General features: G+C 50.4%; 1 protein-coding gene across 1 annotated transcript in view; it reads left to right on the top strand.

Annotated features, from left to right (window-relative positions):
- Window positions 1-608: 608 nt before the first annotated feature.
- LOC147731310 (putative methyltransferase DDB_G0268948) overlaps window positions 609-24,255 on the top strand; it is a 599,606-nt gene continuing 575,959 nt past the window's right edge. The window contains exon 1 of the mRNA XM_086958721.1: window positions 609-728. Within this exon, the coding sequence (XP_086814847.1) occupies window positions 609-728 (120 nt within the window). The remainder of the gene's footprint in view (window positions 729-24,255) is intronic.

The raw sequence follows: 24,255 nt of genomic DNA, 5'->3' as shown, positions 1-24,255 counted from the left end.
TACATTAACCCGATCAAAACAAAATGTAATATAAATTCGGTCCAGATGTTGATTTCCCTCTCCAATGATCCACCCAATGAATTTGTGTGTATTAAACTGTATAACTTTTTAAAGTCTTTTTTAAAATTATATTAATGTGACAATCTCTTTTAGCAAAAATTGAAATGTTATCATGTATAAATTTGTTTTTTTCGTAAGAAAACTAAATCAAATAAAATTATAGCTTTCCTAGGTAGACTTATTTTAGTTGGATTCATAAGGGTTTTATTGCAAGGTAGAAAAAAACAATAGTAATATTTTTTTCTTTATTCAGTGATTCATATTGCAGTTTTCCTATCTTAAACCACAATAATTCAGGTGTTGCTGGTTTGAAATATAATGATACTCAATGTACCCGCTTCAATGGATGGAAGCGTTGAATGGGATGGGTTGTACTCAACAGAATTAAGATGTGTGACCTGCTGGGCAGAGACATTCTCAGCAGCAAGTATGTAATTTACTGACATTTCATGTTGGCTAATCCGCTCTCTTTTTTGTCTTCTCATACTTCCTTCACAGCAACAACCGTCCCTACCTCTCCTACACCGTTTGAGTAGACCTGGGGATAGATGATTGATGAAAAGAACCTGAGGTGCTCCCCTGGTGACTTGTCACGCATGGAGGCCGATGATGACCGGGTACTGCAGAGCTTCTTGGAGACCAGGAAGCAGCTGGACAAAGATATAGAGGTGAGATGTCCAATGCCCAAAGAAGCATTCTTTGTGGGTGCCCGGTCATGTATTGTGGGACACATCCACCCCAGTTTCTATGAACAAGTTCTGATAAGTTTCAGTGGTGACTGGAACATTTTTAACTTGGGAGAGTGAAGTCACACTACATGCTGATGGGGATTTTGTCTGCCATTGCCCCCTCAGTGCATGACTGTAAATGTTATATCCTTTGAGACTAGTGGATAGCAGAGCACTCTCTACTCAAAACGCTCACTTGCTGCAAACGTCAGGCATTGTGTTCTGTATAGTCAGGGATGCAGCTTTGGTTGTGTGGTTCGGGAGTGACCCCCCTCCCTTCCAAATAAATGCACTCTTGGCTTGGTAGCTGGGGCCGGGCTCCCTGAATCGGGACTTCCATCTCTGTGTTGAGAGAGACAGAGAGACCATATGGTGACTTAAATGTGAAACAAGTTATCCTGGACTCAATACCGTCTTGCCTTCTTGTTCAAATGATGTGATCCTAGGTAAATATTTAATTTCACATAGTTTCCTTTTCTTTATTATCACATATGAGCACACTTTTACATACTTAATTTCAGATGTGTGCTGTACAAGCACCTCTAATATTTGAATTAATACACTATAAAGTTGCTCATTCTATAATAAGAATCTACACCATGTTTAGGGCTTACTTGACTACTGACATGCCTCAATTCACTAATGGCATTGATGTTGGGGGTGTGAGTCATGAATGTTTCTAAAAACGTTTACTTCTAATAAATGTCTATCCGTGCAGCCATGCAATCTGATGTACAAAGGTGAAACGCTGTGTATGTTAAAGAAATACACTTTTTTGAATTTTGAAGAAATTATGTCATATTTTTGCATAAGGTTTTTGCATGATGTTCATGGCAAACGTTTTAATGGCTCACCTCATGCATGGACTCCTGGAGCTAAGCCAGACCCATTGCTCGACTCCAGCTCAGCCCGAACTACAAATTTGCCTGTGTGCCCTCCTCTATTTGCGACTGGTGCTTGGTGCATGGGGCCGGCAGTCACTTGATAAAACAATTTGTAAAAGGCGAGAACTAGAAACATGGAGCCCTGCCCACATGCGCCGATTTGCCAACTCTACCATCAAGGCGTCTTGCAGCAGAGATGAAGTATGTGCATTGAAAATACATTTAGAATAAGTGATCCCAGGCCAGGATCTCTAGATCATTGTGTTGTATGAGACCACAGTCGTGAGTTCCCAGGAAGACCTTCCTGACCGGGTGGGAGCATAGCTTCAGCGGGGTTGTTTGGAGTGTGGCTCTCCTCAAATGCATTTTTTGCTTGGTAGTTGGGTCTCTCGGGCCCCTGAGTCACGTCTGCTCTGTCTGTTTTTCTTGTCATTCTCATTCCAATAAGAGGGTTTAACTTGTTTATTTTTATAGATGGGATCTTAACTATATATAGGTACTGGGCTACCCAAAAAGTAGCAAATCGTACCCACAGAAATATTCCTTATATAAATGTGCTACCTTTTGGAATGTGCAGACATTGGCAGTAGTGAGCCTGGAAAACCTTCCAGGCATACTAATAGAAATTAAGCACCCAAAACTGCTGGACAAATAATATGGAATACTTTTTGTACATAAATTGACTGCTACTATCAACATGGGAGAGTACTTTGAGAAATGTTGTGATAGAAGGAAGTGTGTGAACTTCATTTGGGCGAGCCTGGGGAGAAATGAGAAATGTTGTGTTTAGAAATCCCAGAGGAAGTGGGCTTGTTGCTGGGGTTAGGACATTTGTGACAGAAAAGCTCCCTCCCTGTTCTGGAGAGTATGCACCGTGCCTGTACAAAGCTGTTCTCTATCTGGTTTAGGTTGACTTCCTCTTCCTGCATTTGTCCACAGTCTTCATTTACTTTGTAAACAAACATTGTCTCCTCATTGGCACGTCTGCTCCTCACGTGCTCAGTGTGCAGGACCGCTCAAGTGGCATCCAGCCATGACCACACTTCAGGCAACCTATGCAGTGCTTCTACGTCTGCCCAATCCTTTACAGGGCACAAGAATGTGATGGATGGAATGCCTGAATGGATTTCAGCCACTGGTAATTACACAGGAATGCATCCCAGTCCATTGTTATATAGCACACCATGCTACCTCAGGTTTACCCAGCCACAGGCTGGACTGTTCCCATTGGAGCAGGGTCCCGACTGATTAAGGTGGATTAAGGTGGATTGGTGGGTGAAAAGCAATGGATTAGGATGCCGCCCAGATGCCGCCCAGAGCAGTTGCCTGTGGCTGAGATTTATTCAAGTATTTCATCCACCTCTTTGTTTTTTGTGCTCTTAGTGAGACAGGTATGCCCAGACTTGGGTTCCGTGTTCACTGTGTAACTGGAACCAAGCTGTACCTGGCTGATGAGCCCTAACTAGAGTGAAGCTGGTCCTAGTTCAGGGAAGACCTAGTCTGGCAGTTTAGGCTGGACTTTTCCCATTGGAGCAGGATCAAGACTGATCAGCATGTGGCTTCAGTCTATACTGAGGTGGCATAGTGTGCAAAATAACAATGGACTGAAATCTAACCTGAGTGATTACCAGTGGCTAAGATTAATTCAAGAATTCCATCTATCACTTGTTGTATAATTTAACCCCTACTGGGTTATGGGTTAATTGTTGAGTTGTCCACTGGTGTACCCCCGAAATTGGCAGGATCACACGTAGGAGCCCATTCTCTCCATCTGACTCTATTGTGGATCCTACATCAGGTTTCTGAAGCCAGAGAATATATTAGGACTACTTACGTTTATAAATGTCCTGCAACAATGCTCTCCTGCTTGAGGTTGTCAAATGCACTGAACAGTGACAAATAATCATAAAAATAAATGAAAAAATTAAATAAAATATCCATGGGTGCAGCTAGTTCATATGCAGATTTTTGGAGGTCATTGTAACTAAAAAACCCTTGCCTCTTCTGGTCTTCTGCGTACACCATGCCTCCACAGAACACAACATTGGGTTTAAAGATTATTATTAGACAGACAGTAGTGCTCTTCTCTCGCGAGCCTGCTCACTATCCCTCATTTTCTAGGGCACATGCAATCTTATGTAAATCTGAAACCTCCCAGCGTGCAGAACTTATAAACTCTCCCCAGAATACAGTGCACTTATGCAATTGGTCCTCCAGTCTGTCCATTCCCACTTCCTCTATCGGCAATCTGGGTCTCTGCACGCATGGTGCAGTTTCAAATACAACCTTTCGCAAACTTTTTTTTTTTGATAATCAACTTTATTAGGTATATAAAACAGTAGAATAGAATTCATTGGTTACAGCTCACAAACCAACATATTCAGTGGATCTGAATCAATAAGAGAAGTAGACAGGGCCGGTCCACTCCAGTCCAACATCAAGTACAGCCACCGCTGTTCCCAATAGATGCTTGTCCATTCTGGAACCATCAAGGCCATCAAAGATCCCTGTCCTGAAGAAGGTGTTATCATCGAAACAAGACACCGAAACGCCGCGTCGACTCTTTGGTTTTTTAATGTTTGAATGTATAATTGTTTTATGAATGCGAATTTAAACTGTATTGCTTTTAATAAATTGTTTTTTACACTGGTAAAGATTATAGTTTCCTAATTAATGTGGTGCTTTGTAGACAGGGTTCCTATACTGACTGTTAGCCTGTATTTGTAAATTATTTGTAAATTATGTGTATGTTATGCTAAAGACTATCTTGTCCTTGACAACGTAGCTACCCTTAGAGCCTTTTGGTTGGGTCAGTCTACGCTGTAGGGTATATACCCCCACCAACTAGGGACTCTTTGTGTTTTTTTGCATCAAAGATCCCCAACAGCATCCGCAACGGGTCATGTGGTACCTCCCATATATAGCTCTTGTGTGAGCTCCCGCTCCACCCCCCTCCAGAACCTCCACAGCACCGGGCAGAGCCACACCATGTGGTAGAAATCAACGGGGGATGAACCGCATTTCGGGCAGTCTGGGGAGGGTTGCAAATGGGCACGGAAGAGTCGCTCGGGGTGAGGTAGACCGCGTGTAAGTAGTATATCTGCACCAGGCGAAGCCTGGAGGACGTGGTCAGAGTTTTGGGAGCCATAAGGGCATCCCTCCAATCTGCCTCCTCTAGGGGGCCCATCCAACCTTCCCACCGAGCATGCAGCTTATCTTAGGACGCAGGGTCATTATTTACTAGGGAGTGATAAATGCGGGACACTCCTCCCTTACTCAGGTTCCCCATCATGACCTGGGCCTCCACCGGGCTGAACTCCGTGAGGTTAACTGGTGAGGGGAGATGTGTGTGGATGGAGTGGCGCAACTGCAGATATTGAAAGTGTTGGGCATGGGGTAGGGCATGGCGCTGCTGCAGATCTTCAAAGGCACAGATATGGTCTCCCACCCAGACATCGCCAAGGACCGAGATGCCAATGAGATCCCAGCGGCGGAATCCATTCAGGGATGCAACCTCCCGGAGCCAGGTGCCATGCCAGAGCGGTGTCTGACGAGTGAGTTTACGGTCCCACCCCGCGTGGTGCAGGGCAGCACGCCAGGCCAGGAGGACCATTCTTGTGATGGGCGTTATGGTCTGTGGCACAGGGCTTCCGTATAGGAACGCCTGGATCTGTGGAAAGTCCGTAGCCTCAAGCTCCATGCTGTACGCTGGGTCGGACCAGCCGCCCGCGTATCAGTCGTGGATACTATCAGTTTAGTGGCAAGGTAGTAGAGGTAAAGGTGGGTCACCTCCAGGCCCCCATCGTAGGGGGGGATGCGGTTGTACGCCAGTGACATCCGTGGTCGTCCGCCTCCCCAGAGGACCAGGTGCGGGAGAGGGGGATAGAGATGTTTTGTAGGATGTAGAGGAAGTGGGGGAGGACCATCATTTTAAACAGAGCGCTTCGTCCTAAGGGGTTGAGGGGAAGGGTTTGCCTTTTTTAAGGTCCGCCTTCATCCGGGTCACCAGGGGTGTGATATTCAACGTCCACTCAAGTTCCGGCAGGAGGGCCACCCATATTCCTAAATATTTAACCGAGAGGTGTCTAAGGTGAATAGATGACTGCCAGTCAAAGCATTCCCTTGAGGGATGCAATGGGACTAGTGTGGATTTGGCCGCGTTGAGCAGGACCTCGGAAACCCTTTCGAAGTCCACGAGGATCTGCAGGCACCTGGGGCCCCGAATTCACAGGATCCGCCAAGTATAGGAGCACGTCGTCAGCGTAGATGGCTATTTTGTCTACATGGCTCTCGTTCCAGGCCCATCCCTGGACAAGGGGGACCTGCCGGATGAGCACCGCCAGGGGCTCCATTGCTAGCGTAAACAGGAGTGGGGAGAGGGGACACCCCTGGTGCGTACCTCTGCAGATCGGAAAAGCCTCGGAGAGAGTCCTGTTGACAAGCACTCGGGCCCTAGGGCTGGCGTAGAGGACCTTGATAAGGCGGCAAAACAGCGGGCTGAAGCCCATCGCCTTCAGCACGTCCTGCAGATAGTCCCAGCCCACAAAGGCCTTCTCGAAGTCGAGAAAAAGGAGGGCCAGATATGGGGACAGGTGGGCACGGTGGGTGGGACAAGGTCAAGTGAAGGTGGTGGATTTAATGACGGGTGCCCCTGGCCGGCATGAAGCCGCATTGGTCAGGATGAACTAGATCCTGCAGGAGAGGCTTAAGCCTCTAGGCCAGTATCGTCGCAAAGAGCTTGATCTCGGTGTTGATAAATGAGATTGGACGGTAGCCCGTGCAGCTCGTGGAGGGTGGCTGGGTCTTGGGGATGACCACTATCGGGGCCAGGTCCGATTCAGGGGGGAAGGAGCCATTCTTCGCCACATGCCGGAAGAGGATCAAAAAGCTGGGAGCCAGGATATCTCGGAAGGCAGCGTAATACTCTTGCGGGTACCCGTCCAGGCTGGGCGTCTTGCCAGAGTGGAGAAGGGGGATGGCCTCCAGAACCTCGTCTAAGGTAAAGGGTCACTCTAGGGCTTCTGCGGATTCAGAAGTGAGAGAGGGGAGCTGGGCACTAGCCCCGTCCAGGAGGGAGGTCAGGGGCGCGTCTGCGCCACGTAGAGGCGCGTGTAAAAGTTTGCAAAGGTTCTAGCTATGGCCACGGAGGTCACCTGGAGGGTGCCGTCTGGAGCACGAACCTCTGGAATATTGCGATGGATTTTGGGATAAGAGACCAAGTTATGGAGGAGTTTGCCATTTTTGTCCCCCCAGCCATACACCCGCACCACCTCGACCGCCACAACATTTGGGCCGAGTCCAATGAGATCTGGTGGATTTCTTTCTGAATCAGCTCCAGCTGCTGGGTGGGGTTCGCGCGCCCAGCGGAGGTTTGCTCTGCCTCCAGTCGCGTGGCCTGGGACTCCAATTCCGCGAGTCGGGCCAGTTGGTTTGCCCGCTTGTCATGTACAAGCCCCCTCGCCACCCCACGAATCACCGCCTTACCAGCCTCCCACAGGGTCCCTGGTGAGGGAACTGAACCCTCGTTGGTCGAGAAGTAGTGGGTTAGTTCTTGTCCGAGCGTGTCGACCAGCGTATGGTCCTGCAGGAAACAAGCGTTGAGACGCCAGACCGCCCACGGACCCGTCGGGGCAGAGCAAAGCCGGAGGGAGACGGGGGAATGGTCGGACAGTCCCCTGGGTAAAATAAGCGCTCCCAAGACCAGGCGGCAGTCAGTGGCCGGAAGCAGGAGAAGGTCGATGCGGAAGTGGGTCCGGTGGGAGGCTGACGTATGGGTGTATTGTGCTTTGCGGGGATTTCAGACTCGCCATGTGTCACAGAGCCCCAGAGCCGAGGCCCAGCTCAACAGAGTAGCAGCAGAGGAAATCCGGATCGCGGACGGAGTCCCGTTCGCGTCACGGTGGGGCTGCATGACAGCGTTAAAGTCACCTCCAACCACTGTGAGGCCACGCGGAAGGGAGGAAATAACTTGTGTAAGGCACCGAAGCGTCGGGAGCAGGAGGGCGGGCAGAATGTAGAGATTCAGGTTGTTTAGAGGGCACCCCTCCCCCATGCCCGATATCGCCACATAGCACCCCTGTGGGTCAGTGTATGCCTTGGCCAGGGTAACGGGAAGGCCTCTCCTGAGCAGGATCGCTACTCCTCGGGATCATGCACATAAACCCAGAGTGCCAAACCGTCGCAAAGCCGTATCGGGCCAGGAAATTACATTGCATGCCTAAGAGGTGAGTCTCTTGGAGAAGAAGGACGCCGCCGCATGGCGGTGGGCCGCCCGGAAAATGGCTGTGCGTTTGATGCGGTCCAGGAGACCATTAACGTTCCAGGAGAGAACGTGGAGGGGCCTAATCAGCATGTACGCCATTGGGGGGAGGGGAAGATGTAGGGGAGCATGGGATCACCAGATAGCGCACCCAGAAATGGGGGCCAGCAGCGCCGCACAGAGGCAGGAAGAGACTGTCCATGGTAGTTAGCAGAGCAGGAGCGCTGGAGGTCCGAGGATGGAGCAAGGGGGGGCGACCGCCCGCAGCCGCCCCCCATGGCGGTCCGTAGGCGGCCGAAAATACCAAAGTATGGGGCAACAGGAGGTGTGTGTCAGGCGTGGACCTACCCACCACATTTCATCAAAAAGAAGAGCTGCAACCAGCCACCCGCAGGTAGCGCCAAAAATGGCCGAGGAGCGGCTAAGCAGAGCTGAACCAAAAAGCGGCCCGTAGGCGGCTGAAAACAACAAACCAATGGGAGCCAACATCTCTCTCCCCCCCGTACCCACCAACTCCCCCACCCTACACTTCAAAACAGGAAGCATCTATCGCCCCTAAGTCCAAACAACCAAGAACAACCCCGCTAGGGCAAAGGTACTAAACTTAAAACGGTTAGTAGGGAGCAGTAGCGCCAGTCAAGGGTTTGCTAAGGAGGACCCCCTCCGTATGAACAGATAAATGCCAACAGCTTTAAACACTAGAGCTTCAAAGGTGAATGTGAGTCAAGGTGCCAGGAGCAGTCTCACAAATGGCTGAGAAAATGTGATATAAAGGAGAATAAGAAGACAGAGCAAGGGCACAAAGTAGGGGAGCGTAGATTGTTCGGGCCTGTATCCCCACGGGGACCCTCCCCGGGTAGCCAGTTCCTCAGGCAGCGAGCAAGGCGCCGACGGATGATCTGAGCAGACCCGGCAGGTCAGTCTCAGTCAGCAAAGACCAGACATTAGGTGACATTGGTTCAGACCTCCACATCATTCAGGTTTCCACGGATCACAGGGCTGCCGGACAAGTCCGAGTCCGATCTTGCCTTCCGTAGGCTCGCACCCGAGGCAGAGGCCCCATCAATGACGGCCAAGGAGGGTGAGTCATTAGAGGGGGGGACGTCTTGACTCATGTGCAGAGACGGGTCTGCTGGGACCTCTCCCCCGGGGAGTGAGAGGCCCCCTCCCGTAGGCGGCCTGCCTGCGGGATCTGGTGCAGTGGCACTTGGCTTGGGCAATTTGTGGGTCAGGTGGGCCATGGGCCTCCTGGGCCTGCCGAGGTAGGGGAGGGTGCTCCTCTGTAAGCCAGGTCCATGCCGCCTGTGGGCTGTCAAAGAAGAAGGGCGTGTCTTGGAATAGGAGCTTAAGGCGAACCGGGAAGAGAAGACCGTACCGCAGCCCCATTGCCCTGAGCTTCTGTTTGACCTCGTCATAAGACCTCCGCTGGGACTGGACCTCTCTGGAGTAGTCCGTGAAGATCATTATTTTAGAGTTCTGGAAAAGCAGGAGTCCCAGGTCCCTGGTGGCCCCCAGGAAGGCATCCCTATCCCGGAAATTGAAGATGCCAAGAATGAAGGGGCGAGCCGGGGCTCCAGGAGGTGGTTTGGGCACCAGTAAACAATGGGCCCGTTCTATTACGAACCAGGGGAAGAGCTTCTCTGCAGGAATCCAGGAGCGGATCCAGGCTTCAAGGAAGACAGCGGTGGATCCCCGTTCCACTCCCTGCGGAAATCCCAGGAGGTGCAAGTTGTTTCTGCGAGCCCGATTTTCGGCGTCCTCCGCCCTGTGATGGAGCTCCGACGTCAGCATCTGAAAACCGGCCACCTGGGTTTTCAGGAAGGTCAGGTCATCCTCCAATGTGGAAATCCTAGACTCCGCCTCCGTGATTCGTGGCGTGGCGTTTCGGAGGTCCTGTCGGATAAGGGCCACATCCACCCTCACCTCTCCAATCTTGTTTTCCACGGAGGCCTGGGATGTGCTGATTGCCTGGAGGATTGTGGACTAATCCCCCCCTCGGCACCTTGCGGAGGCGGGAGGCCGGTACTGGATTCTTGGCCTGTTGTAGTTAACTGGGCCATCTGCATCTGGGTCGGGGGAACCGGATTCTGTGTGGTCTTCCCCCTGCCCATGGTTGCAGCGAGGCGGATGCCGGTGGGTAGGGGGAGGTTTAGTCCCAAGAGCTCACTCCAGAAGGTCAAGCCTCCCGGCTTCCCAGAGGATTCGGAGTCCTCGGGGTCCAATTGTGGCGCGACAGATCTGCTGCAGGCCGCAGTCCTCCAGGCTTCCTCTTGCGGCCCAGGCGGCGATGTCCAGAGAGCAGGGAGACAGGGGGAAAGAAGGGGGGACGTCGCTCTTCGTACAGCAAGGGACAGAGCGAGCGGTCCATCAGGGTGAGGCGCCGGTCAACTGCGGGACTCGGTCAGCCTTCAATAAAAGCAGAGCGAGGCCCCAGCAAGGTGGTCCACGGCCACAACGCCCGCCACAGTTCCCACACCTCCAAAGACTCAGGTATTGGGCAGGAAAGGTTTCAGTGGCAGCGATGGTGGGCGGGCAAGGTGTCCCGGGGCCTCTGAGCCCGTGGAGAGCAAGTCCAGGAGGCAGGCATCCAGCCAGTTTGATGCGCCCGCCGGCTGAACACCCTCAGGATCCCAAGGCGCCGGGGGAGAAAGTCAATGGCTGGGTGGGGGGCCGACTTTGCCGGCTGCGCGCCCGGGGCTCCCGGGCCTCCCAGTCCGCTCGAGCGGCGCATGGGCGAGGCCAACGGGGAGCCCTCTGTCCCGCCTCAAGTCTCTCCTCACCTCCGAGGGACTGTAGCTGCCCCTGGCCACCTCAGGCTATGGGGCAGGACCCACCGATGAGGCGACATCGCAGCAGATCCAGGGCCGGTCTCACAGGGTCCACACGCCTCCTCAGCGGCTCAGGCGGGACGTCCGCAGGGGGGCTGTCAGTGCTGGCGGAATGTACGGAGCCCCAGGCCTCCCAGCCCGCTCTACCAGCACACGGGCGAGGCTCAAGGGGGGACCCCTGGTCTGACTCAAGCTTTCCCCCTCCTCCAGGGCCCACAGCAGCCTCTGGTCACCACATCCCGTAGGAGCAATGCCAGCCGATGTCGCAGCAGGGTCAGGGCCTGCCTCGCTGGGAGCCACACGCCGGTACAGCAACCCGGATAGGACGCCTCCACAGGCATCACGGGCCTCAGGTGCCGCGCCTCGTCCTCGGGCTTGGCAGGTCCGGCCGGCGGCCTCGGGGAGGGCCTCGTGTCCAGCAGGGTGGGTCCCGGCAGGGAGCAGGACACCGCAGCGGCTCCACCCACCCGGCGGGAATGGGGAGCCTGCCAAGCAGTTCGGAATCGCCGAGCAGGTCCCCCAGTGCCAGATCGCCCCGCCGGCTCAGATGGGGGCCGCCATGTTGCGCGCCTCGCAGCCAGGAAGGATCGGGCCGGCGAAGGTGCTGAGGGCGGATGTAGGACGGAGGACGGATGGGGGGTCCGGAGCACTTTTAGAGTGCGACCGCCATCTTGATAACTCAGGCCACGCCCCCTTTCGCAAACATTTAATGGACAGGCATTGGTAAATGCAACAGGATTCACCTATGTGAATATTAATCATATATTTTTTGTTGTAAGTTTTAGCTTGGTGAGCAGGTGTAAAAGTGATATGTTAAACTACTATTTGAACAAGGGTACATGAATGCCAAAAGGTATTTTATTTATTTTAAAGGTTTTATATAGCGCTGGCTAGAACCGAAGGTATCCGAGTGCTTTACATGAGTATCGGACCATAATTGCAGGTTACACTGTTACAAGGGTTAGACAGTTATTAGAGCCTGGCAACATAGTGACAAGTAAGGTAGAGACAAACAAAAAGGACATGTATGCAAGGGTAAAAGCAGGCAAGGGGAGAGATTCAGGAGAGGAGGGAAGAGGAGGGGAGGGTGAGAGGCACAGCATGGAAAGTGGAGGGAGGGGTGACGGGGACACAAACCGGTATACGAGTCAGAGCTGGGTCCAAAGTCCAGTAAGCGCTGATCCCAGGGGAAGTGGTATCATTTCCCCATCTCTGTTGCAAGAGGCTCCCTATATGCAGTGGACTCTCTCAGAGGGGTCTCTGAGACTCCAAGGCCTGCATACTGGATCCTTCCCCAAAAAGAGGAGAGGTAGTGCTTTGGCAAGGGGTGCCATACCATACCTCAACTGTGAATGGCTCCCTAGGCGATGTGGACTCTCTCAGCGGGTTCGCTGAGACTCCAGAGTATAAATATTGGATCTTTCTACAACAAGGGGTGAAGGAGTGCTTAGTCAAAGGGCACAAAAGGACAGGGGGCTAGGCGGTGTAGCGGGCAAGGGGAAAGATTTAGGTGAGAGGGGATAGGAGTAAAGAAAGTAGGACAAAGAAAGAGTGCTAAATTGGAACATATAGATAGATAGGAGACAAGGAAAAAAAGCAGAGTTACATAAATACGATGAGGGGGGTGAGACAGGAAGATGGAGAGAAAAACTGTGCCCAAAGTCCGGCTGGATAGGTGATGGTCAGAGGATAAACAAAGGCTGATCTCCTCGATAGCTGAACGGATCAGCTCTACGTCGGACATAGTGTTTGGACTCTGCTGTCAGGATGGAGATCAGGAGTACTTAGAGATTGTCGGATTTGGGTGGGGGGAGAAACCATGTAGGAGTGGAATTTCGCTAAGACACCACGCGTCCGTCGTCAATCTCCGTTGGTCTGGCCCCCCACTCGGTGCACTCATTCTAGTTTAATCTTCATTGGGCGCGGGCTGACAATTCCAGCAAAGAGACCTTTGAGGAATGCTTCAAGGTCTGTCCCTTCTGCTCCCTCTTTCAGGTCTCGGATCCAGATGTTATCTCGCCTTGCCCTATTTTTGTTGTGCCATGCAAAAGGAGTGTATGCTCACTGATAGGTGTAATGAAAATAATAATACCTTACTCTCTGTGGAATACTGTACGAGAATAAGGGACAACATTACAATTGGCTGAGCCAGGTAGAACAAAATGGTGCAACAATAAAATGCATGGGCAAGCGACCTACTAAGAGTAAAGTATGTATTATTGCCCCAAGCAGGTGGGTTCAGATGTTGTCACAGGCCCCTGGTGTCGGGATGAAAGGCAGAAAGGAGTAATATGTGGAGCTGTGATAAAGGCACACTGGTGTGGCACTAATTGTGCTGAAATAGGGCCCCAAGTGAGTGTGCAGCTGCAGACAGGGGATTTTAGACTAGTGTTCTCTGTGGCATTTTACTGACTATTTAAGCCACAGTGGACCAGCTCTTGTCCTAATCAGGGTTTGGTCCGGGACACTAGTGCAGGGTACGATGGGGGTCCACCAAGTTCTTAAAAGGGTAGGAAGGCACAAAGATGACCAAGAAGGGCTGGGCACGTTGGCATGCTGAGGTTGCAAGAGAGGAATGGTTATGCCCAGGGGGCCAGAAGACGGGGCATCAGCACATGAAGATGCAGTAAGAGGTGCACATAAAAAGCTGCAGGATGATGGAAACTACAGAAGGGTGATTTGCCACAAAAAGAAAGAGATGGGGATCTGCTGCAGGTAGATAGGCAGGGCAACACAAACAGACATAGGCAGTAGGGAGTGGTGGTCACTTAGACTGGCTGTAGGTCAGGCACAAGGTTAACAGAAGGACTGCAGAGGGGCACACACGACCAGGTTCTAAGCAGAGGCTGCATTTGTAGGGACACACAGAAACAATCAATCAATCAATCAGAGTTCTTGTAGAGCAGCTACTTACCCGTCAGGATCTCAAGGCGCTGAGGGGAGGGGGTGCTGCTACTGCTCGAAGAGCCAGGTCTTGAGGAGTCTTCTGAAGGCAAGTAGGTCTTGGGTCTGCCATATGTGGGTAGGGAGGGTGTTCCAGGTCTTGGCTGTGAGGTAGGAGAAGGATCTGCCACCGGAGGTCGTTTATTGGATGAGGGGAACAGCAGCGAGGGTGAAGCTGGCGGAGCAAAGCTGGCACGTGGGGGTGTAGAAGCTGAGTCTGCTGTTAAGGTAGGCTGCTCCGGCGTTGTGAAGTGCTTTGTGTGCGTGGGTGAGGAGCTTGAAGGTGATCCTCTTGTCGACGGGGAACCAGTGTAGGTCTCTCAGGTGGGGGGGTGATGTGGTTGCGGCGGGAGACGTTGACGATTAGTCGGGCGGAGGCATTTTAGATTTGTTGTAGGTGTTTGACTGGGAATCCAGCATAGAGTGCATTGCCGTAGTCCAGTCTGCTGCTGACGAGGGCCTGTGTCACCGTTCTTCTTGTTTTGGTTGGGATCCACTTGTAGAACCTGCGGAGCATGCTGAGGGTGTTGTAGCAGGTGGAGGAGACGGTGATGACCTGCTTGGCCATGGAGAGGGAGAAGTCGAGGATGAATCCTAGGTTGCGTGCATGGTCGGTGGGTGTTGGTGCTGTTCCCAGTGTGGTCAGCCACCAGGAGTCATCCCAGGCTGAGGGGGTGGGTCCGAGGATGAGTACCTCCTTCTTGTCCGAGTTCAGCTTCAGGCGGTTGCTCCTCATCCAGTCAGCGACGGCCTTCATTCCCTCATGGAGGTTGGTTTTGGCGGTGTGTGGGTCTTTGGTGAGGGAGAGGATGAGCTGGGTGTCGTCGGCGTAGGAGATGATGTTGAGGTCGTGCTTGGGGGCCACTTGTACGAGGGGGCCATGTAGATGTTGAACAGCATCGGCCTGAGGAATGAGCCCTGGGGGAGGCCGCAGATGATGTCGGTGGCTTCGGATCGGAAGGGTAGGAGGCAGACGCTCTGGGTTCTGCTGGAGAGGAAGGATGTGGTCCAGTCAAGGGCCTTCTCTTGGAGCAAGCAAGTGTTGCGTGGGGACTAAAAGTACATGCAGAGAAGGCAGGGAACTCTCAGGATCAAATCAGGACACAAACAAGTGGCACAGCAACGCGGGCTGCTGGCCAACATGGCTTAACTTCCCTTTTTTTAAAAAAAACACTATGACGCAGCCAGTATTGACTGCGTCAAAGCGCTTTTTAAATTTGAGTTTACTTTAAGTTATGTTGGACAGCAGCTTGTGCTCCTATTCAACACGTAAAAGAACAGCATGGGGGGTTGAGAGGTTAGAACCAAGATGAGGGGGAGACTTCGAAAGACATTGGAGGTTGGGGGCTGGGTGAAACCACAGGGATAAGGAGGAGAAGGGGTGAAACCACAGGTAGACTGGAAAGTATTTTAGTGTTGTGCATGAGTACACAGAATGCAGCTGTTGTACTTTCTTGGTTCACAGTGCTTAACATCTTGAAAATGTGAGCCTCAGAGTGTGCAACCTTTGCATTCAGTTGTTTTGAGCCACTGCTGAATTACCAGCTGACTTCTTGTTTTTCATTTATCGTGCCTGGGTTTCCCTTTTAATAATGTTAGTTGGTTTGAATGCACCTGAATAGGACTTCAATTCCCAGAATGCATTGCTTCACTGCAAAAACAAAATGTCATGTAGGTAAAAAGAAATCAGCCAAGTATAGAAAAATTGTTTTTTGAAAATAAACACAACTCTAATTAATGACTCAAGATACTTGGAGGCAGTCTTCCTATATGTTCTGTACAATGACCTACTCAGGAAGTGGTGTTCCACCTCTACATAATGAAGGTGGAACTTGTCACTAAAGCAATAGAAACTTTTAATGGCCAACAGTAAAAGTTGAGTTTGCCTTCTCTAGGAAGAGAAGCTATGACCCTTAATGAGGAGCCTCTTACAAGATATGTCCATTCATGCATACAGACTCAGTTTATATTGGGATCTAGAGGCTTGAGCATAAAAAGGGATGGCCATTGCTACAAAACTTTTTTTATTAGGCGGCGGGGGTGGGAAGCAGAAAAAGGAGACAAAAGAGGGGGTGGAGCTAACCGGCGTTGATGGCGGACCTCTAGGAGCAGAGCTCCGCGCCATTACCCATATTAATCCTGTTTAATATCCTCTATTGCCTGAGTCACCCAGAGCCCGAAAGAGGTTTCGACCCATGGGACCTTGCTGATACCGACTGAGGCTCTTCCCGGCACCTTACGGCATCCAGAGACGAGATTTTGGCCTGATTGGGTATCGCCGCGGACCAGGCTGCGATCCCCGATCCCTCCTGGAGAGCAGCCCGGCTGACGTAACAGTGCGTGCGGCTGACGGGGCGGTGGCGGACCCGGCCTTACCGGAACACTTACATCAAGGAAGAAACTAAGGCCAGGCTTTGAGTGCCCTAGCTGAGGGGGGTAAGAACAATCATTCTGCAGAGCAAACCTGGACACATAGGTTTCCCCGGCCCCCACCCACCGAGGGATCACTAGCAAGGGCCTAGCCGTTGGCGGCACGCTAGTTTGTGATAACTCTGCTTTCCCGCCTTGAAGCTCCCCGAGTCCACGAGATCACGGGCGGGATCCGCCCCGGTGTTTCCCCGGCCCACCCTACTTGCAGTGGAGTCTCTTCGCAGCGATGACGTGGGCTATCAATAACTGCGTGTTGCAACTGCTGGGAAGTGGGAACGCTCCCGGGTGGGCGCTTCCGATCTTCAGCTTCCATAAACTTCATACTGGACAGGAGCCTGGGCGCACAGGTGTCGGAGCGGGCGCTGGTACCCAAATAGTAGGGACACGAGGACCTGGGGCTGAGAAGAGTTGGCGATCCTCATCTCTATCGGTACTGTGCCCCTTCCCCCTCACCGCCATCTTGGGAAACACTTCTGGCGGGATGGCGCATCGAGCAGCAGCAGAGTGGAGGGCATACTGATCGACGAGTGTGGAGCGCTTCAGTGAGGTTTGCTGGAGTGGTATTCCTGTATTTGCCTTAGACCGGGTGCGGCGTGGTCGGGGGTTCTCCCCTAGCTTGGACGACCTGTCTGCTCAGCATGGGTAAGACCTACAAGACCCAGTCCAAACTACCATTCGATCACCGGAGAGCAAAGGGTCCGGAGACCCAGATATCTGAAGCATCGCCTCGCGATGGGACCCCTGAGACCTCGCTGTGTGCGGACATTCGAGAAATGCTGGTGTCCATGGAGAAGGGCCTACAGGACAGCATGGCGTCCATCGGCTCCAAAATTGATGCCCTCACGTACTGTATGGATCGTATGTCAGAGCGGGTAGACAAACAAGCGGAACGTCTTGACATGTCCGAAAGACGTATAACTGAAGTAGAGGAAGCCCAGACGGAATGGGACAAAGACTGCAAACAGTTTGGCAGGCTCCTTCAGGTTATCCAAGATAAGTCGGAAGACTTGGAAGCCCGCTCAAGGCGCTCGAACATTCGTATAACAGGAGTTGCAGAGACGACGCACACCGGAAAAATTGAACTCTTCGTGGAAAACCTCCTCGTCACTCTTTTGGGAGAAGATGTGTTCTCACCAATGTTCATTGTGGAAAGAGCACACCACACGCTGGGCCCTCGTCCGTGCCCAGGGGCACCTCCAAGGCCGATAATAGCAAAACTATTGAACTACAGGGACAGAGATGCGGCGCTGCCACTCGCATTACTTTACCGATCCTAGGGAACTGCAGAAATCCCTAAAGGAGTGGTCTAAGGAACAGAGAAACGAATCGAGAAGTAAAGTAGGGGAACAAGGCGAAGACACTCAACTGGATGAGCAGGACGAGTAACGCTGTACTGACGTATGCCCTTCCCTTTGTTAGACTACTGATCTGAGCTGTAGGGGAGTTTTTAGCCTCCCCTCCACGCGATTTGTACATTGGACCGGATCGCGTTGAGTTGCGGACCCTGTGGGCGCTGTTGTGGAACCTGTGCTGCCTTGGCCTGGTGAGACCTTTCTTTTACATAGGGGTTCCCCAAAAGACATGTTAATCTGTTCACTGGTGTAAGACTCGGATGCAGAGTTTATTATATTGCTGATACTGGGAGAACTTTAATACCAATTGGCGGGCTGCAGTGTGGAGAAGAAGATGCCCACCGTAGAACTTTGTCGGAAGGGTGTTGGCACAGGTTAATAGACACTCATAGGGTAATGGTGCAGGGGCAACTTTGTAAAGCACAATGAGGTTGTATGTATATTTGCTTTTTCTGGTTACTTCTGCCCTTGCGCTTTTGGCTCCAATGGTCCTCAATGGGACAGGTTCAGGTTTTGTTCATGGGGAGTGTAGGGGGGATAGGGGGGTGTGCACAAGGACTGTCTGGCCAGGTTGGGGGTGGTCGGCTGTGGGTTCGGGGGAGTGTGTTCTGGGGAAGGGAAGGGTTCTGGGGGGGGGTATTTAAGGGTATGCCATGCAATGTGTTTCCTAGTTCTACCTACTGTATGCTTGCAGCAATGGATTCGGAGCTGCCGGTGATAACTTGCAGAGCTGACACTACACTGTCTGTCACCTATCCATCTCACTGCTGGGATGACTGATACAAGTGAAGTGAATATGGTATCTGATTTGCAATCATTGAATACATTATCGTGGAATGTGAGGGGGCTAAATGATTACTGTAAGCTCAGGAAAGTGTTAAATTATTTAAACAGACATCAGGTCGATCTTGCCCTGCTCCAAGAAACCCATCTTCCACTTAACAGTAGGATGCTGTTGGCTAATGGGTTTGGGGGACATAGTGTGGTTGCGGGGTTCACAACACACTCCAGAGGGGTGGTCCCATGGGTCAATCCTAAATACAAACTTAAACTAACGCCCCTCATGACGGACCCGAAAGGACGTTATGTTATTGCCAGGTGTATGGGTAAAGGGCACGATCTTGTTGTGGTGAATGTTTATGGGCCTAACTATGATAACCCTGAGTTTTATGCTGCACTGGCAGCGCATTGCAGAACACATGTCAGTTCTAGAATGCTGTGGGGGGGTGATTTCAATTTTGTATTTGACCCATACCTGGATAGGTCAGCAGGACCGGCCCGAAGACCAGCGGCCTCGGCCTTACAAATGCAGGCAGAACTGGTTAAATTAGATCTGGTTGACGTATGGAGATATAAGCACCCCACAAAAGGCGGATACACACACTGCTCGGCCTATCATAATGTTCACACAAGAAAAGACTTCTGGCTAGCATCCCAGGCATTGCTTAATAGTATAAAGAGGTGCACGATACTACCCCGCACCCTCTCCGACCACTCCCCTATACTCCTGGTACTAGCAGTCCCGGGGAAAAAAATCCCCCCATTCACCTGGCGGTTCCCTCCTTACTCCCTACTAGATGATGTGCTTAGGGGAGAACTAGCGGAGGATATAGACACCTTCTTCGAGGCGAACTTGGGATCTGTAGATAGTTTTCAGACAGTATGGGACACATTTAAGGTCTACATCAGGGGTATGGCAATGTCTAAACATTCAAGTGTACTTAAAACTATACGGAAAAGACTGAAGCAACTAGAGGCTCAACTGTTGGACATGGAGGGAAGTTTGCAGAACGACCCTGATACTGAAAATGCATCGAAAATCAAACTATTACTGGCTGAATATCACGAGGAGGCAGATAGGGAAGTACAGCATATGAGCAAGTAAGCCACGGCCCGAACGTACAGTGAGGGAGAGAGGCCTGGCTCGCTTTTGGCAAGAATGATGCGTAGTGATAGGCGACCATTGGTGATTGAAAAACTAACTACACCTGCAGGGGAGGTTATTTCTGACGAGGAGGAGATCCTTCAAAAATTTAGAGAGTACTATGCTGATCTCTATAAATCTAGATCATTACAGGTTGAGGAGGAAATAGATGATTAACTCAGCTACATCAAAATGCCCTTCTTGCCCAACTCAGAGAGAGAATTTTTAATGACGCCCATACTGGAGGATGAGATCTTGGAGGCATTGCAGGGTATGCGTGCCGGTAGTGCACCGGGGGCAGACGGACTGACTGTGGGCTTCTATAAAGCATTCAAAGACAAACTTGTCCCACACCTGATTACCTATTTCGATGACATCTGTGAGGTGGGTAGTGTGCCTGCTTCTATGAGGGAGGCGCTGCTTATTACCATCTTAAAACCTGGAAAACCCCCAAATGCATGTAGTTCTTATAGACCACTCTCTTTGATAAATGCGGATGCCAAAATATTTGCTAAGGTTCTAGCCACGCGCCTGGCGCTGCTGGTGCCGGAACTGGTGGCGCCGAACAGGTTGGATTTGTTCCCAATAGGAATCTAACGTACAATATTCGTACGGTCCTGGGGACTATGCAGCATGTGCGCCAGGAAAATACTGCATTAGCAATTTTTCTCGACATGGAGAAGGCCTTCGACTCTGTGGAGTGGCCATTCATGCTCAGAGTCCTAAGAAAGCTGGGGGAACCTTTCCTCCAGATGCTGGGGGCATTGTACTACAAACCCACAGCAAGACTGAGGGTAGGAGACAAAGTCACAGATTCCTTTGACATAAGTAGGGGAACTAGACAAGGGTGCCCTCTCTCACCCCTCCTATACGCGCTTGTGGCTGAACCTCTGGCGTGTGTGATCAGGGAATACCACAGCCTGGAGGGTATTAGCTTTCCAACATATAAAATTGGTATCTCTACATACGCTGACGACACACTCCTCTATATCCGTGACCCGGAAACAAACCTCTCGTCTGTACTGAGAGAAGTTGTTCGATTTGGTGCCCTTTCAGGGCTGAAAGTGAATTGGGCCAAATCAGTTCCATTAACGCCTGTAACATTGCCGTTTGATATGGAATACCCATTGCAGTGGACTACTGACTCGGTCAGGTATCCAGGGATACAGCTTCACATTGACCCAGATATACTGGTTAGCGAAAACTATGGGGTTGCATACACAAAATTAGTTGAGGATGTGGACGCATGCTGCAAGCTCCCATTGTCTTTAATGGGCAGGATAGCCATTATGAAGATGGTGGTCCTACCAAGATTCCTGTTCCTGTTTAATAATATTCCGGTAGTTCTATCCAAGGCCTTTTTCAAACAGCTGACACAGGTGCTTATTAAACTGGCATGGGGGGGCAAACAACCCAAAGTTCAGTGGAAAGTCTTAATGCTTCCCTACGAAATGGTGGGTTTGGGTGCTCCAGACATGGAGAGATACTACAGAGTTGCACAAGCAGCTCACCTGCACACATGGATTCATGGAGACCATCGCATTCCACATGTAACCCTTGAACAATTGTTGGTGGACACCTCCCCCTTGCCAGCCACTACCTGTTTTCCAGTTGACCGCAACATTGGTCAACTTGACTCCATCAAGGCCACGAATCATGCTTGGCATGCTTTATTACAGGCACAGAACTGTGAGCTTCTGTATTCCCCACTAATGCAGATGGACTGGGCAGTGTGGCTAGCGCAGTTGAAAGAAAAAGGAGTCACTAGGGCACTGCATGCACTGGGAATCATGAAGATGGAGGACTTATTCTTAGATGGGGTGGTTAAAACCTGGGAGCAGGTCCTCCCCTCGCAAACAGAAGCTTCGCTTTTATTGCATTTCCAATTTCACAGGGTCCGGAGTGCATTACTAGACCTCTTAGGCCCTGATATGGCGGAACCACCAGATGTCCCTGAGCTTACATACATAATTAAAACGACGTCACCTCGCAAGCTGGTCACCAATCTCAATAAACTAGGTGTCAAACATAAACAGTTCCAGTATTCCAAGGCTAGGTCAGAATGGCAGCGCGACCTGCAATTACAAATAGATGATGAGATGTGGAAGTACTGCTGTACTAGCACAAGGAAACTGTCACTTAATGGAAGACACAGATTGATACATTTAAAATTTTTGCAACTTGTTTACTATACAGCAGACAGATTACACCGATATGGGCTTAGACAAACAGCAGAATGTGAACGCTGTCATGTGCAGATTGCAGATTTTATCCATATGGCATGGGACTGCCCGGGAGTTAACAAGTTTTGGAACAAAGTTTTTTCGGAAATTAGTCTAATATTGGGTTCAGAGATACCTGACAAACAGGAACTGGCGCTGCTGGGAAACTCCAAACCATTACAGGTTGCCCAGCGACGACTAGTAGATATGGTCCTTCTAATAGCCAGGAGGGTGGTTGCCATGTGCTGGATGAGAGGTCCGTTACCAACCAAGAAGAGATGGGCTGGGGACCTGCTGTATTGTTGTATGCAATCGGAAATATACAGTGAACCGCTCCCACCTAACAGTCGTCCTAAAAACGTCTGGGGTCTATATCAGACTTATGTACGCTCAGGGGAAGAGGAGGAGATAGAGCAAGACGAGACATTAGATGCACTAGAATCCCTTGAGGAGCAGGCTGAGCAGGAGTAATAGGAGTCTATGTCACAGGAAAGGAATATACCTAGCGCCTCGGACCTAGAAAAAGTACGGTGCCGGGAATACTTATATTTCTAACGACCCAGATAGGGAGATTGAGCGGAGGACAGAACTAAACAGCAACGCATTTATGTCACGATAAGTTAGAATCTGGAGGAGAGGCAAGCTTTTCATGTTAGCAGGAAGTTGGAGAGGGTTGCTAATGGTACAACCCAAGGTACACTAGTAAGGAGCACAATAGCTGGCATGCTGAGGTGGGGGGTAGTTGGGGTAGGTTGTACTTTAGGATTAAGAACTGTATAACAATACGACTTTAAGTATGTGACTCACTGAGAATGCCATGATGATTGTACGTGCATGTAAATACGTATTTGTATAGGATATTTGAGACACGTATAATGCTTTGTACCCAAATATGAGAACTGCGGTTCCTGCTTAACATGATAACTGATTGCCGCCGGGCCTCCGGGATGCCAGCTAAATGGCTGTGTAGAAAGTGACCACAATGTACAGATGAGCAAGATTTCACCGGATGCCCGCACCGGCACTGTGCGCTACATGCCGTGTACTAAGCTTTATGAAGAATAAAGGTTTTTGAAAATGACAAAAAAAAAGAAAAAGGACACAAAAGAGGGTGGGACGGATATGAACGATGAAGTGGGAGGGGTTGGAGGGACAAGGAAAAAACAAGGACATGGGATGAGGAGGGAGGGATGGAGAGAGGTAGAGAGAGAGAATGCAAACAAATTAACTCTTAGGAAGTGCGCAATATAAAATTAAAAAAATAACACAAAGCCAAAGTTGAAAATACGCTGCTGACACTCTCCAGCTTAATGGAGGCTTTCAAGATTGTCATAAAATAATGGTGTTCAACGCAAAATACCTCTGAGCAATAGTTAAAAATACCTTTGATGTGGCCGAGAGTTGGGTCTGTGCAAGAGCTGGCCTCTGAGTTCCTCGGTTTGCAAACAAATAGGAGCACTGGAGTGGGTCCCTGCTTTGGCCCCAGGGAGACTGTTGAGTGAGCTGCTCGGTTTGCACCCATTAGAGACAACTAGAGTGGGTCCATGTTCCAGCCCAGGTGGGGTTACTGAGTGTGCATTGCGATCGGAGCGATTGTTTCCAAAAAAGCACGCCGAGATGCTGACACACTTAAACGAAGTTCTAGCACAGCTGATGAAAACAGTACTTTGGCCACGGGACACTGATAAGTAAAACACACAAGGAACAACAGGAAATAGTAAGCTACAGCCAATTAAAATGGAGTAAAAGTAAGAGACAAGCACATAAGCCAATGAAAAGTAAGGGCGGCATGTAAGCCCCTTTAGAGATTTCTATTAAATACAGTAGATTATACAAGCACAGCACAAGCAATGTGCAGGTGAAACCTAAAAAGGAAACAGAGTGACAGCGATGGGGCCAGGTTGCACCCTAAATACCACTGCTAAGCTATCAGTACAAAGGGACCCTGAGAAATCAAACCACGCAGTAGATGCATGCCATACATAATAAAGCATGTTAAACTAGCACTGTCAGAACTATCACACTCCTCAAACCTGCATGTTATTTTGAGACAGTTGCTTTCCATGGAATCCATATTACAGCAGTAATTTCTGTTCTGAATCAAAAAAGCAGGGGCTGGCAGTAAGTTTGTCAGATGTGATGTCGCGTTACTATGCAACTTGAAAAAATTGTAAACAAGACCACTTTCCCTTTGTGAAACTGAGAAATTTGATGTAATATCTCTTTTAAACAGGCTTTTATGGTTTACAATTCACTGGCGTCTCAGGAAGGGTGCGAGATGAGGCTCATTCTCCACTTTTGTTTGTCCTCTACCCCGAGGCCTAGCACCACCAGCAAATTGCAGAATGACACAACAACAACAAACCAGGAACACGCTCAGCTGCAAACAGGAGCCTCAGCAAGGACCCAGACAGCACAGTGTGGCTAGTGTGGATGGGAGTGGCCTCCACCCCACAACATGATAAAGGAAATATTTATAATTGAAGCTATTGTGAGCACTTTTAACAGTGTTAGACAAAAATAAGCAATGAGTTAGCAAAATGGAAGGCACATGATAGGGACGTGGGGCTGATGGACACTAAATGATTCTAATGCCCTGAAAGCTGCACAGCCAATATCTGAGAG

This window comes from Lissotriton vulgaris, chromosome 2_1, assembly GCF_964263255.1.
Source record: "Lissotriton vulgaris chromosome 2_1, aLisVul1.2, whole genome shotgun sequence".
Classification (NCBI taxonomy): Eukaryota; Metazoa; Chordata; class Amphibia; order Caudata; family Salamandridae; genus Lissotriton; species Lissotriton vulgaris.
This window is presented reverse-complemented; position numbering and strand designations above follow the sequence as displayed.